The 13,943-nt window shown below is 43.0% G+C and overlaps 1 protein-coding gene across 1 annotated transcript; it reads right to left on the reverse strand.

Moving 5' to 3' along the window:
* Positions 1-1,245: 1,245 nt before the first annotated feature.
* Positions 1,246-13,252, reverse strand: LOC129114060 (neuronal tyrosine-phosphorylated phosphoinositide-3-kinase adapter 1). Its single transcript, XM_054626567.1, has 7 exons — positions 13,065-13,252; positions 5,755-6,119; positions 4,404-5,672; positions 3,792-4,313; positions 3,468-3,710; positions 2,267-2,373; positions 1,246-1,677 (listed from the first exon to the last, which is right to left on the reverse strand). The coding sequence occupies exons 1-7, from the start codon at positions 13,250-13,252 to the stop codon at positions 1,246-1,248; spliced, it is 3,126 nt and encodes a 1,041-aa protein (XP_054482542.1).
* Positions 13,253-13,943: the final 691 nt, after the last annotated feature.

The following is a 13,943-nucleotide window of genomic DNA, read 5'->3' on the forward strand; positions in this document are numbered from 1 at the left end:
ATATCTATTTACAGTACATTAGGGTTTAATTTCTCCTAAGCGTATACCATGTTTTGTGCAGATTGTTCCAGCATTCTGTTTGAGGTGATCAATACTCACAGTCTTATCAGTTGCACCATATTGCACAGTCTGTGTTGATGGGTGTCAGTGCTCGTTTTTCTGTGTGGTGGAACAATCACTAATGTGCAACTGTGGATAAGCATGGGTGATGAAGTTTTTGTACCATTGATCTGTATCTATATTTGGCTGGACTGCACACAGTATGTGCCATCTGTCGCTCCACCTTTTCTAACGATATACCCCCTGGCGATATATATTCATCTTTTTATACAACCACATGTTATCATAGTGAATATCTGCTGTATGTAAAAGTCTGACATGATCATCTCTACACATATTCTTTTACAATGCTGTATGTCTATTGTGACATGCAGAGAATGACACAGTAAATATGACTTGTTCAAGTCTTAGATATGTATGTTAGGCTAGTTGACAAGTTTTTAATTATGTTGCTCCAGCGTCCGAAGCATATTGCTATAAAATTGCAGAAACGTTGAGAAAGTAAATAGATTTACATTACAAATATGCAAACAGATACAGTAGGTAGCTTTTACTCCTCAGTGATGATTATTTGCATCCACAATGACGATCTATTGATACCAAGACATCTCATAAGCATTCACGATTTCAAGAAACACTTCAATAACTTATCAATGAGTCTCGCCTTTTCTCATCCGCAGAGTAGTTTCTATGCAAGTTGGACAACTTTATGTTGGAGAAAATATATGATCCCTTTATGTCTCAAGTAGTCAGGAGGAAATTTGGCAACACCAATCTCAGAAAACATCCCACCTATTTATTATGATGGCGTCTTCATTTTGTGGCAATACTGGCGTTTTGTGGCAAAAAAATCATTGGCAATTAGAACACACTGAGAAGGACATAGTACAGAGCAAGTAGATTAATTTAGTCTGATTGTAATACTTCTTTTCTTCACCTCTTTAAACAGCCTTTTTAGTGTTTTTATTTTTTTTATCTTTTTTACCAAATGAGTTCAAAGTCTCCAATAACCTTCATTAATGTCCTCTGATCAGTTTCTCACACAATAAGAGCAAAAGTCTCTCGTTCATCTGTGGTTATTGTATGTTCCAGTTACTAAACCCATGTTACTCTTCTCTCTTATCAGTTGTTCAACCATCTTCAACTCATCTTATCCCTCTTCAGTGCTGTACCACTCTTTCCACCTCAGATAGCTGTGTCCCACACAACGGCCTGCGGCCTCTGGCAGGGTGGCGTGCCAGTCTTACGAGGCTCAGGTGTCCGTCTCCAGCTAGGGAGGATGGGCATGCTGTCCTGCTTGCACAGGCTTTTGTCAGGGCGCCTGTGGGCCTTGATCTCTTTGCAAAGGCAGCGTTTACGCTCGATGACTTCCAGCAGCTTACCGTCTCTCTGGCTCTGCGTTGCGGATGGGGTGGTGCCCCCGCTGACAGAAGGCTGTCCCTGTGCCAGCTGGGCGAGCTGCTGGAACTGCAACTGCAGGTGGTGCTGTTGCTGAAGCTGCTGGAGCTGCTGCTTTAACTGCAGCTGCTGCTGGTGGAGCTGAAGCTGCTGCTGTTGCCGAGACACACTGGGACTGCTGGGACTGCAGGGCACTTGAGGCTGGGCCAGACCATGCAGCTGAACACATTGGAAAAATACAAGTGAATTTATGTAGTAGTTTTTGATATTATAGTATTTTAATTTCTATATAACCTATATTATCACTGCAGTGCTGTCTGCATTGCAACCAATCCTAGCGCATGTAGAATAAAACTGCAGTTCCTCTGGGCAGCCACAAGGATGCAGCGCTGCTTAATCTATTACAGGCTGAGGGAGGGTCAACCAGCCGCATGAAGACAGGCGCTGCAGCACACTCAAACTGCGTCAGCACTTGCTATGCAGCCAGAATCTGGGCAAATTGTGCTGCTGGAAGACTGCAGCTCATCACTCCAAAACATTGTACAGCATTTTCTCTCATCCACTCCCTCATTTTCTGATTACATATCGGCCTACGTCAAACACCTTTGCAGCTCTTATTCTTTTGAGGCAGGCCAGAGCCTTATTCTGCTCAGTGAGCATATCTACAAGCTATAAATAGATCTGCAGGAGCACTGTCTCCAGCAGGAGGGGAAGTAATAATGACACCAATATTAATGTTACTCCCAAATCTACCATGAATGAAGTTAATAAGAGTCTAAAGTTATACGGCTGGGTGCTATATATTAACCTGATTCAGGGCTTCTCGTGCTGGTAGGCTGCTCTGTCTCTGGACGTCTCCTCCACCCACCTGTCTCACTCCAGCAGCAGAGGAGGAGCGGCCCAGCCGCCCCACTTCTGTAAAGAAACAAAATTTACACTGTGTGCCTGCTAATGAGAACACAGGGATAAAACTTTTCATTATAACACACAGAGATGTGAATGTCGAACTACACTCACGTGAGTTGAGACAGAGCTTTTGTACATTGTGTGCTCATTATACTTTAAGCTACCAGACAAATATAAACTAACCTTATACTGATGAACAAGGGAGGACATTTACACAGACATTTGTTCCTGTATCGCTCTGTCAATGTTCGACTATCAGCTGGATATCTCATATTATCTTGTAAATAGATTTCCATTCAATGTATTGTAACTGGAACACAGAATTACATTTTGGTAGGGATCCTTATCTGTAGATAACACTATTCAACAATTATTTTTTATCTAGATTTAAACACAATATGATCCTGTTCAATTGTCGACCAAAATATTTGCATAGTTAAAAACAAGTGTAACACTTAAGTGATATAAGTGATGTAATTGAGTGAAACATAAATGTGATTGCAGACAGCATTTGTTGGGTTTGCACTCTGTCATTCTCTGACTGCATTATCCTTTAATATCACTTTACTTCACTGGCAACATAAATTGCACCCTGTCTGTCCATGTACTTAGCTCATACAACTAAACACAATTAATTTATTAAGTGTTTTATACAATCATGTTTGTCACAATGTACATTGTTAACACCATATAAATGGGGCTAGCGCTCATGAATATATGTGTTCAGAGATATGGGCCTGTTTATGGAACACTTACTTTATTGGCTCTGCTTCAAGATAAGTATTGCACTGATTCTCAAGGTAAGCATCATGTCTTTGTTTCTAGGGAAAGGCCTTGAGTGCAGATGAAAAGAGACTGACAAAGAGAGACAGAGCTCCAAGGCTAACTTCAGTGCAAGAGGATGCAATGGAGGCAGAGCTGTAAGCTTTTTGTGACAGTCAGAGGAGAGAATGTAGTCTGTGATTCTTCCAAATTTAGGAGCTACACTACAGCAGAGCCAGCAGAAGAATCCCCATGTAAATCCGCTGCTAGCTCCTTTCTAAATAGGATGTTGTGGTTAGAGGCTATGACTAAAAGATTATGAACACTTAGTGTTTACTTACCTCCATTGCGACAGGCAGGGAAAGTCTGGCAGGGAAGAGGCAGACCAACTCTGGGCAGGGCTCTGAAACCCGGGCTGCTGTCCACACCAGCCAAGGACTCACTGTGACCGAGCGCCCTGCTGGTGGCACTACTGAAGTGGACTGGGATGCCCGAGTGGCCTCCTCGAGACCCCATGCCAAGGTCCTCCTTATCCATCCTTAGTAGGGCATCGGCACTGCCATTCCACGCACGCCCTTCGTCCTCTGAGACATGGGAATAAACAGAATTAATATTTCAAAGGGTATTTAGCTATGTAGTAGCATTCAAAATGACTTCTGACTTACTCTCTGTCTCTCTGCTCCCGTGGCTGAAGGACAATTTCCTCTGCATAGGCCAGTAAGATCCCTCATCTGCTGCTAAGCTGGCACTGCTGTCCCAGGGCATGAAGCCAGTTTTAGAATGGAGGGACGAAGACCCTCCGTTGCTCTTGATGGCCCCCTCACCTACACCAGTAAGACTTGAGGGCTGTTGCAGGGACGGCGTCTGAGAGCTTCCTCGCAGGCTCTCGTAAGCTGGCGGTCTCCGGAAGCCACCAGAGGGGTAGGTCCACAGCAGGGGGCTGTCCGAGGAGGGAGGCTTGTACGCCGGCAGGCCGTGAGGAGTGTGAGAGCGAAGATGGGGGCGGGAATGCGGACGCTGGGATGAGGATAATGGCGTAGGGGTTGAGCTGGTGCTGCTTTGAGACTTGGAGGAGGCGTGATCCAACTGTAAGGAGTACGGCCCACCGTCCCTATCCCGATCCCTGTCCCTGTCTCTGTCTCTGTCTCTGTCTCTGTCCCTGTCCCTGTCTCTTTCTCTGTCCCTGTCTCTTTCTCTGTCCCTGTCTTTATCCCTATCTCTGTCCCTGTCTTTCTCCTTGTCTCTCTCCCTGTCCCTGTCCCTGTCCCTGTCTCTACCCCTATCCCTATCCCTATCCCTATCCCTGTCTCGGTCCCTGTCCCTGTCCCTATCTTTGTCTCGGTCCCTGTCCCTGTCCCTATCTTTGTCTCGGTCTCGGTCCCTGTCCTTATCCCTCTCTCCTTTCTCAGACTTCAAGAGGAAGCTTACAGACTTGCCCTCCCTGCCTGTACTTGAGGTTTGGGTCTGGACTGTGGACTGGTTCTGAGAACTGCTCTTGAGCGGAGCAGGAGAGTCTCCTCTCTCAGGCTTGCGATAGTGGTGGTAGTGCGAGGGGCGATGGTGAGGGTGGTGGTGGTGATGGGAGAAAGGGGAGGTGGATTTGGATGAGGGAGGCAGAGGTGTGGAGTGGCTCCTGGCTCTCAGTCCGGGAGCGGGACCCAACTGGGCGTCTCTGCTGTGTTTGTCCTGCTGGGATGAACTTCCTCCTGACGACTCCTTGGAGCCTGAGTGCGACGAAGGAACATTCGAACAGGTTGAGGAGGTGCTGGCTTGAGTTGTTACGCTGGACGTTTGAGTTCCCATCTTAGCAGACACAGACTTGTTTTGCACCCCGACCCCGCTGGACGCTGCTGCTGGCTGTGGGAATGCAAGCAGTGGGGGCCGGTGTTGTAGAAGATTGGGGAAAGGGGCCGGGATCTTGGTGTTGGACTCAGACTCGGATTTAGTCCCCTGCAGCAGGTAGGGAGTAGGAGCTCTTGGAGTGTGCGGACTGGTGGAGAGGACCTGGGGGACAGGGGTGGAAGATGCAGAGGAAGGCAGAGGAGATGAATGGGAGATGGACACTGTAGCTTTGGGTTTGGAGTAGGAAGGAGAGGAGGAGGATGGGCGTGGCAGAGAAGAGGAGCTGCTGGAGGAGGAAGGGGTGATATGGAAGTGTTTAGAGGTTTTCAGTTTCTCATGTTTGGAAGGGAGGTGTCTCTGGGTACCTCTGTCCTCTTGCAGCGGGTATTTCATCTCCTCATAGATGGCCTCACTCTGGTCTGAGTCCGAGTCAGGTGTGGTGGCCACAGGTGTGACAGGGTGGGGGGTGGCTGTCTGGCTGTCTCTAGTGAAAACCTGGCCCACCATCTCTATATAGACCGGCTCATCATCCCCTTCCCCTGTCTGAATTTGAGAGTCTGCTGCCTGGAAAGGCAAGGATGTGGCAGAAGGAGGCACACGTGGAGGGAGAGGTTCAAAAGAAAGCTGGGTGCTAGGACTTCTCTTGGGCTTTAACGGAGGCACCTTCTTTCCTCCGATCTCCCCAGAGTCAGACTTCTTCATGGCTGTAGGAGAAATAAAGATGCACATAAATAAAACAAGATCATATTTCCCTGTAGAATAGGCACCTGAAAACACACTTCTTACCATTTTTCTTCTCTGAGTGTTTGTGTGAGTGAGAGGACCCAAGAAGTGGCGGTGTGTCCATAAATCCTCTTCCGTCAGTGGACGAGGAGCTGAGGCGAGTGCTGGGGTGACGTTTTGGTTTGGTCGGAGGGCAGCGGCCACCGTGTTGGGATTGGGTGTCAGAGTAATCTCCGTTTTCCAGACCTGTATCCCCGGCCCCTACAGCATGGCAGGACTGTGATCGCGGCGCCATGGCGGAGGCACAAGAGTGGGGGGACAGGTCCTGGGAGGCCGGCATGGTCATGAAACCCATCCGGAAGTGCCGGCGGAAAGACGCCAAGTCTCTGACTTTGCCAACAGTGGCTGAGGGGTCGTTTTGATTGGAGCTGCAGTTTGGAAATAGGGTTGGGAAAGTGTGGATAGAAGAAAATATTGAAGCATGAAGAAATCATAGTTAAGCACAAAAACATTCATGTACCAGCCTTTATACTGACCTCCCTCTTTCCTCACTCTCTCTCTTTGGTCTTCAAAGATTGCCTTTGCAATAAAGAAATGCCTGCAGGGCTTTCACTGCAAAAGGGAAGCCCTGGAGGCTCCTCCATATTTCAAATTTAAATATCTTTCCATCTGCTTCCTACTCAAACACATTCAATTAGGAAATCAATTCCACTGTCAAAAACAAAGTACTCGTAGTGTACACTGCACTGCTGGAATTCCCTTTTTCTTTATATCTTCATATACTCAGCCCACGTCTGCTCTCATGATCGCCAAAAGCATTTAATCAGTTTCCATGGGAACACTTGTGACTTTCATGTTTTTGATAGTTTGTCTTTGAAATCGTCAGTGATACGAGCTCCCGCACAACAATAAAGGAAACTGAAAAGAGAAAAATCTGATGAAATAATGCAGTGTTTTACCAACTGATCAATTGCATTCTTTCTTTTGGCGAACTGTGAAATACTTCAATTGAATGTAAAATGTATTATATACCTTTTTTTTTCATTACCACCATGGGAATCAGATGCTTGTTATAATCTTTCATTATTGTGCCTCAGCCTTTCTTTCAGTTTCCAAAATAACTTACTTAAAAACTTACTAAAGAACCGATTTTGTAGAGCATCATGAATACCCCACCAAACCTCAAATAAGGTAAAATGTGTTTTAACTGTGAACCAAATGTGCCAAGTCGCTGACAGTTTGAAGTGAAGCACAGTTCAGGCATCAGTGTCAGTGCTTCAAGTTGTTGAGCTAAAACTGTGAGATTCGACGCCCTGCTGAGTTAGCCAAAGCCTTACAAAATGGCTTCTGATAACCCTTTCTCTGCTTTAGAGATATGTGCTGCAATGGTGTGGTGTCTCCAGCAAGCAACACAAGATAAGTCCCTGGCCTTTAAGCTAACTTCAATCGAACAAGGTTGAATTACTTTTCCCTGCGCAACATACTTTTCATTAACGAGACTACTGTACTTACGCAAAATGTCACAGGAGAGGAATAAAAGGCTTTCACACATGGTGGAAATACCATCACAAGGAGAATAAAGATATTGGAATTTATTGCAGCAATGCGGGAAGAAATCCCAGCTACATCAGGCTGATTCTTATTCCAGGTTTGTGTTGATCCAATCTCAGCACATCTGGATACCCATATCTGTGTGTACACATCTGAGGCTTTGAGAAATTGGGTTTCTGAGTGTGTAATTAAACAGCTCAAATGCACGATTATGCTGTGTGTAAGTGATTCATAATTGTACTCAATGGCGACACATGACTAAGGGTCATGCAGCACTCTCTTTTAGATCAGTTGCCATCCATGTGAGGCAGTGAAGCACAGGAGAAGACAATTGGAGCTTACAATTTGCCGTCAACGCTTCTGTTGTCTTGCCGTCAAGACAACAGAAGCAGAACTGAAGTTGTTCATCACCGAGAACACAGAGGCTCCTGTTCGCTTCCCCGTCAATGTGTTTTTATGTGTGTGGTGCTGCAACAAAGTGTGCTTGCATCTGCACAAGTATGTTTGTGCCCTTGAAGGCCTGTGGAGATGTACTTGTGACTCCTCACAATCGGCACAGATACTACAGGGCCAAAATTAGCCCAGAGCAGAGGTTGATCAGCTCCTTCGGGGGTTTTTTCTACAAAGAGCAGAAGAAGCTTTTCTTAACCAAGACCAAACACTCAGCTGTTCAAAAAGTATCTGGACTCTCACTTCTCTATTTACTTCTCTTTCTTTGTGAGCCTAATCAACTGGCACTTAGAGCAAAAGTTTGGCAAATAACATAAATATGAGATAGCATATATTATTTGGGCAGGTATGCGCTCACATACAAGGAATTTGACTCTGGTTATCTTGCTCGCATTGTACATACATAGAAAATAATAGAAATAAAATCAAGGAAACCAAGCTGAACAGGAAAAATCTTATATTTAGCTATTAGGTACATAATGTGCCAGTAGGCGAAAGATGACGAATATGTATTAAAAGTGTATATATATTATAACAATACAAAAAGGAACAACTATATCCATGTCCACAAGTAAGACTCTTTCTGTAAATTATAAACAATTACACATTAGTGCAATGGTGCAAAGTGCAAATATGCTGGATTAAATTACTTATTTACCATAGATTCTTTATATAGATGAAATTTTCCCAAAATGTTGAACCATTCCTTTATTTTTGCATTTTATTACATCAAAAGGACAGGTTTACTCTCTGGTGCACTGTTTAACTGAAAAGCTGTACTATACAATGGATTGAGCCGTGTGTAGTAGCTCTTGTTAATTACTGGTATGATCGGATTGCTTTTTTAATCATAAATAGAGTTTATTCATTAACAATTAATATTTCGAGTTTTTCTCCTCCTGTCCTATTTTGTCCAATGTCCAAATTGGGAATTTATCCGTCTGCATGGATCTGAGGTATCTCCAAATCATTACTAACAAATGTTACAGTTGACTCAAGAGCAAAAATGCCAATGACAATCAAACTGTATGAGGTCAGTAGCTGCTCCTCTGTTGCCTTTTGAAAGACACCTTTGGCAGATCTATCTTTCAACAGACTCTTGAATTCCTCCTCCTACTCCTCCTCTGAGTGTGAGATATTCCCAAATGCTTTTAAGACTGTGGTGATAAAGCTTCCGCTGAAAAAAACCAGTTTAGATAATTCTGCCCCTAGCAGCTACCGTCCTATTTCTAATTTACCTTTTTTGGGGCAAAGTTTAAGAGTGAGTTATGTTTAAACAGCTGAATGAGATAATCTGTATATATATATATATATAAAAAAATAAAAAAATCATCTGGTTTGAGGGCAAATCAGAGCAGTTAAGTTGTGTCTCGTTAAAGTTTCTAATGAGTTAAGGTTGAGAAGCTGACACTGAGTGTGTAGCTGTCCTCATTCTGTTTGACCTTACTGACATATTTGACACGATACACAACACTTTAATTGATCGCCTTAAGTTATAGGTTGTCTCTAGCATGGTTTCTAACTAAAATGATTTTTTTCCTCTCCAGATTACATAAAAAGTGAAACTGCCTTTTAGTGTGACTCAAAGCAATAAAGCACAAGATATGTCTACTGATACTTCTAAGAGTATGATTGTAGTATTTGCCAGCCTGTGACACATACACAGGCGCCCCAGTAGGTGCCCCTAGAGCAACCAAACTAAAATAAGTTTTCCATTTATCTTTATCATCACTGCATGTCCACAATGAATAACCACACAGATAAGAACTTCTTGAGGCTTCCGTACCAGAGAAAATACTTGCCTTTGTCTGCTTAAAAATCAATTCATCTTAGACTTTAACTTTCAAGTGTTTTTCTCATGTGACAACTGTTTTTCTGTTTTTGAGGACGCGCTGACAGAATGAGGAAGACACTCACATTTGGTTGCCATGACAGCTGAAATAGAATGTATTCATAACAAAACTGAATGAGCTGAAATCATTCAGAACATGTTTTTTAAGGACTGAACCTGCTTTGAACCACGTGCTTAAGATGTTATGGATAACAAACGGATCTCTTCTGTGGGTTTGATTCATCTATAAAAGGGACTAAAATGGGATGTGAGTCTTGGACTAATTCACTGTTTATCTCAATATATAGTTGGCAATTCAATAGTGATTCAGATTTAGGTCAATGAGTTGATACAACTAAATATATATATATATATATATATATACAAAATAGAGATTTGGATTGTAAAGATGCTCTTGTGTCTTTGTTTAACATCTTACCTTTGTTACAATAACAAAAAAACAAGCTTTAGCTATTCGACATGGTCAATATTCATTAGGACATCAGGTGAGCTCCCTATGAGTAGAGGGTCAGTAAACTCATACATCCATACAGGAATTTATTTTAATAGAAAACTGAAGTCATGACTTTGGTCACCAAGACACACTTTGTCTCTGTTGTCCTAACTCTCAGGAATAAGCTGCATTTTCCCCTACAAATAATTATACAAAACTCAGACACACTCTGTCACCAACTACAAATACATTTTAGCTCTTCACTTCAAGCCTGTGAAGCCAACAGAGACCTTCTCTTAAACACTGAGACGACTGCAAGTTAAGTCTCCCTGCGTGGCCTTGGACTACATATGGAGACCCAAGACAGAATGACTGGTGGTCATAAAACAGTTTGGAAACAAATCATGTATTGAATTCACGAAACTTTAAAAAAACATTCCATTAATCGTTCATTTATAGCCAAAATGTTGCCATAACAAGACCTCTGTGTGTGAGGAAAGTGAAATCTAAATATAAAACTGGTGAATGCAGATCTGTTTTTTTTTTTTATCTTTCATTATTCTACCCTGTATTAACCTTTTATTAACTGTACAGCCAACTTAATTTTCAATTTCATTGTTTACATAAAACAATAATCTATCCATAATTTGATTTTCATTATAAATCCCTTTGTCATGTACAAACATTTGATAATCTTTTCATTTGTCTTTTCTTCATCCCTCTTTGTCAAGTTGTCTAACTGTAATATGAATATGTGAATTGCTCTAAAGGGATTTGCAAGGCTGTTTTTAGTCCTCCGTAAATCTGCATACACACTGGTACACCCATACCAGTCAGTCACACTGGTCTCATAATTTAGTGCAAGAATAAATGAAACCTCAGCTGGCAGCAAGGTTTACGTCACGAGTGGGAAAAGTCTTTTGACCTGTCTTAGCGCCATAAGAAACTCTATTTTCTAAATCATATTGAAACTCGCATATCTACAATTCACTTTCTCCCCAGCCGTTTCTGCTTTATAAAAATGTCACTTTTTTCCTGAGGGCCTTGAGATCTTAAACTGTCCACCAGTGCCCTTCATACTTTTTGCTGTGTCCCTCCTCCTCTCCCTCTGCCTCCCTCACTCCCATCAGCTCTGCAGTCGGTGCCCGTCCTGCCTCCAGTCCATTCTGTTTCCATCCTTTCCTCCCTGTGTGGTTTCATCCCCTGACCCTGCCCTGCTCGTAATCATCACTGGTCATGTCCTGCTTCTCACCTCTGCTGCTCTGGCAAAGCTCGGCTCTGCTTTCATCGCTCATCATGTCCCGCTGTCCTACTTGCTGCCCTATACCTCCACTGGCCTGACGCCGCCAAGGCGTTGATCTCCGCTGCCAACACGAGGGCCTCCAATTACTGCTGTGAGTCAGAAAGAGGTGGACGACGCTTCCAAACAAACTGAGTTGTTGTCCTTGATGTTCCCCCTCTCCTCTCTGAATTTGGTGAATTATAGGTGACTCACATTTGAGTGGTACGTCCCTACTGTGTCTCCGAAACACACGAGTCAGATACACCAGATCACCCCGCAAGAGGCTCTTTTCAAAACAATACTGTCACCAAACTGTTGTTCAGAGTGTGATGCTGTCGTTTGTCCACTTTTGTAGAGTCTTCAAGTATTATTTAATTTGTTTGATTGTTTTAATGCTTCGTTGTCTTTCAGCATGTCTTTGTAAAATGCAGTTTAATGAAAAAAATAAAAAATCTTACAATTACAATGCTTATAAAAGATTAATTGTTATGATTATCCTTCATTACTATTATTAATATTATTGACGAGTCCAGCATTTAGTCTGTGTTGCTATTACTTTTCACTTCTTCTGGAAGACGTCCAAAGAGAGAAGCTGGACCTGATGCATCAGCAGCTAACTGTGTTGTAATGGTGGATAAATTAGAGATGTAAATACACGTTTAATCCAACTGAAACTGTGCTGGCATGTTGTGGTGGAACAAGTATTCAGATTCTAAGAACCATGAAAACAATCTCCATTTTAAGTTAAAGTACAGATATTAAATCAGCTTAAAGTATAAAAGATTAGATTGTTAATATGACGTGTGTCAGGCCACCTCCAGAGGGTCACAAGATAAATTTGAGGGGGTGAAATATGATTAATGAATTAAGGTGTGGATTTTTTTTTCTTTTTTACTTTTCTCTAACCTTCGTAGCTTTTTGTGACAGACTGTACTGGATAATGTGACCTCAGTCTTGAACAGCTGATCAAATTGAACTATCTGAGAAGTTTAGATGGGGAATTCTTTGGGTGAAACTGCTTATTACTCGTAGCCGTCCAAAAAATGACAAAGGAGCCCAAACCAAACACTTCTGTTGGGGGTCACAGCCAAAAATATTCGGAACAAATGTTTTAGCCCTCAACGATGTGTTCTATTTTAGCTGCGTAGCTGCCAGATAAATGGATTGTGGTGGATTACAAGTAAAAAGCGGCATGAATTTGAAATAAGTGCTGTACAACTACATCAAAAACTGTACGTCGGTACACTGCACGAGTAGATGTTATTACTTCCTTTCTACCGCTGCTGGCAGACTGAGCTTCAAGGACCACACTTTCAATTGTTACTCATCCATACAAACTCAAAACAAACAAAAAAAAAAATAGTCAAAGGGGTGAATGACCTACATGCGTATGACACATTGCTGTGAATGAAAACAAATGGTCTCTCCGAAACCCTAAAGGTTAGAACCTTTGATGTAAGTATGTGGAGGCAAAATAATCCCATGTGAATCAAGACAAATTAGGATACAACTCTATTTCATTTTATTTTTCATCAGTTTTTGGCCCCCTTTCGCCCTGTGACATTTAATCTGACATTATAATAGTTTATCTCATCTACTGAACATATTAAGTTCATTAGGAAGTTCTGCTATGCAAATTTGTCCAAGACTTTACAGGCGAACCCCTGTGACTTCATGAACTGTGCTTGGAATTAAGATTTTGAAATTAAACTCATTCATGCCGGCTAAGAGGTTTATATCCCCACTGAACTGAACCCTAATGTAATCCCATATATGCAAAGCTCCTGTGAAGCTCATCCGCTCACCTCTTTTTACTTCCCTCTTGGTCCCTCTGCCTCCAGTCCAAACGGCTCTTACGATACAGAAGGTTCATGTCGCTGCGGGGTCGCTCCTCCTCGCAGCCTATCACAGCGCAGTGTAGCCGCTTGCTTCGCCTCTCTATGTCACGCAGGAAATGCTCGACTGCCACATCCTGGGCAGAGCCAGAGCTCATGGTATAGAAGAAGACTCGGGAGAGCAGGCCGTATGTCGCAGGCAGCCTTCTCCAATTCACCTAAACAAGAAGAAACAAGAGCAATGTTTGAGCTCATTAATCATTTAAAAAACATGTTTCACAGCTTCCCAGCCTACTTGCAAGCTGACAAGATTGACGGTGATGTGGCAACGCACAATGAAACCCAAATAATCGAACCCAAAATTACTGGCAGAACTTTACGGGAGTCATAGCTTATCACGCTCACCGTGTCACAGCGAACAATCCTGGACATTACTCCAACTGGCAGCCTTCACAGCAGAGACACAGTGATGCATGATGATGCAGGTTGAAGTTTTGTTTACCCCAACCTCCAGTGTATCACATGAAAACTATTTATACTTTCATTATCCAGTTATGAATATTTGAGTAAGCATGGTAACTCAGCTGCAGAGCATCTCTGGCTGCAGGCCCCGGGATGGCCTAGCTAAGCCTGTCTGCTAGCCAGACAGTAATGTGGTTTGTCATATGTGGCGCATGCACAGCTTCCTACTCATGCTCACCCCATGAGAAGTCAGGCCTGTTGTGGGGCAGATATCTGAGGGCCCGACGGTGTTTTCACGTTGGAGAATGTGACTGTGCAAAGCAATTGGCTAAGAAAAGCGCAGCTGTCAGCTGATGCATGGTTCCAGTGTTTTTCCATCATAAATAG

Source organism: Anoplopoma fimbria, chromosome 24 (genome assembly GCF_027596085.1).
Source record: "Anoplopoma fimbria isolate UVic2021 breed Golden Eagle Sablefish chromosome 24, Afim_UVic_2022, whole genome shotgun sequence".
Taxonomy (NCBI): domain Eukaryota; kingdom Metazoa; phylum Chordata; class Actinopteri; order Perciformes; family Anoplopomatidae; genus Anoplopoma; species Anoplopoma fimbria.

What these genes read in the sequence shown, in the direction of transcription:
- LOC129114060 (XM_054626567.1), bottom strand. Translation starts at nt 13,252, where the DNA reads ATGAGCTCTGGCTCTGCCCAGGATGTGGCAGTCGAGCATTTCCTGCGT. An exon ending in CAAGAGGGAAGTAAAAAGAG is followed by an intron (nt 6,120 to 13,064) that starts GTGAGCGGATGA and finishes TCCAAACTGCAG; the next exon opens with CTCCAATCAAAACGACCCCT. An exon ending in CCCTGCCTGTCGCAATGGAG is followed by an intron (nt 2,374 to 3,467) that starts GTAAGTAAACAC and finishes GTTTCTTTACAG; the next exon opens with AAGTGGGGCGGCTGGGCCGC.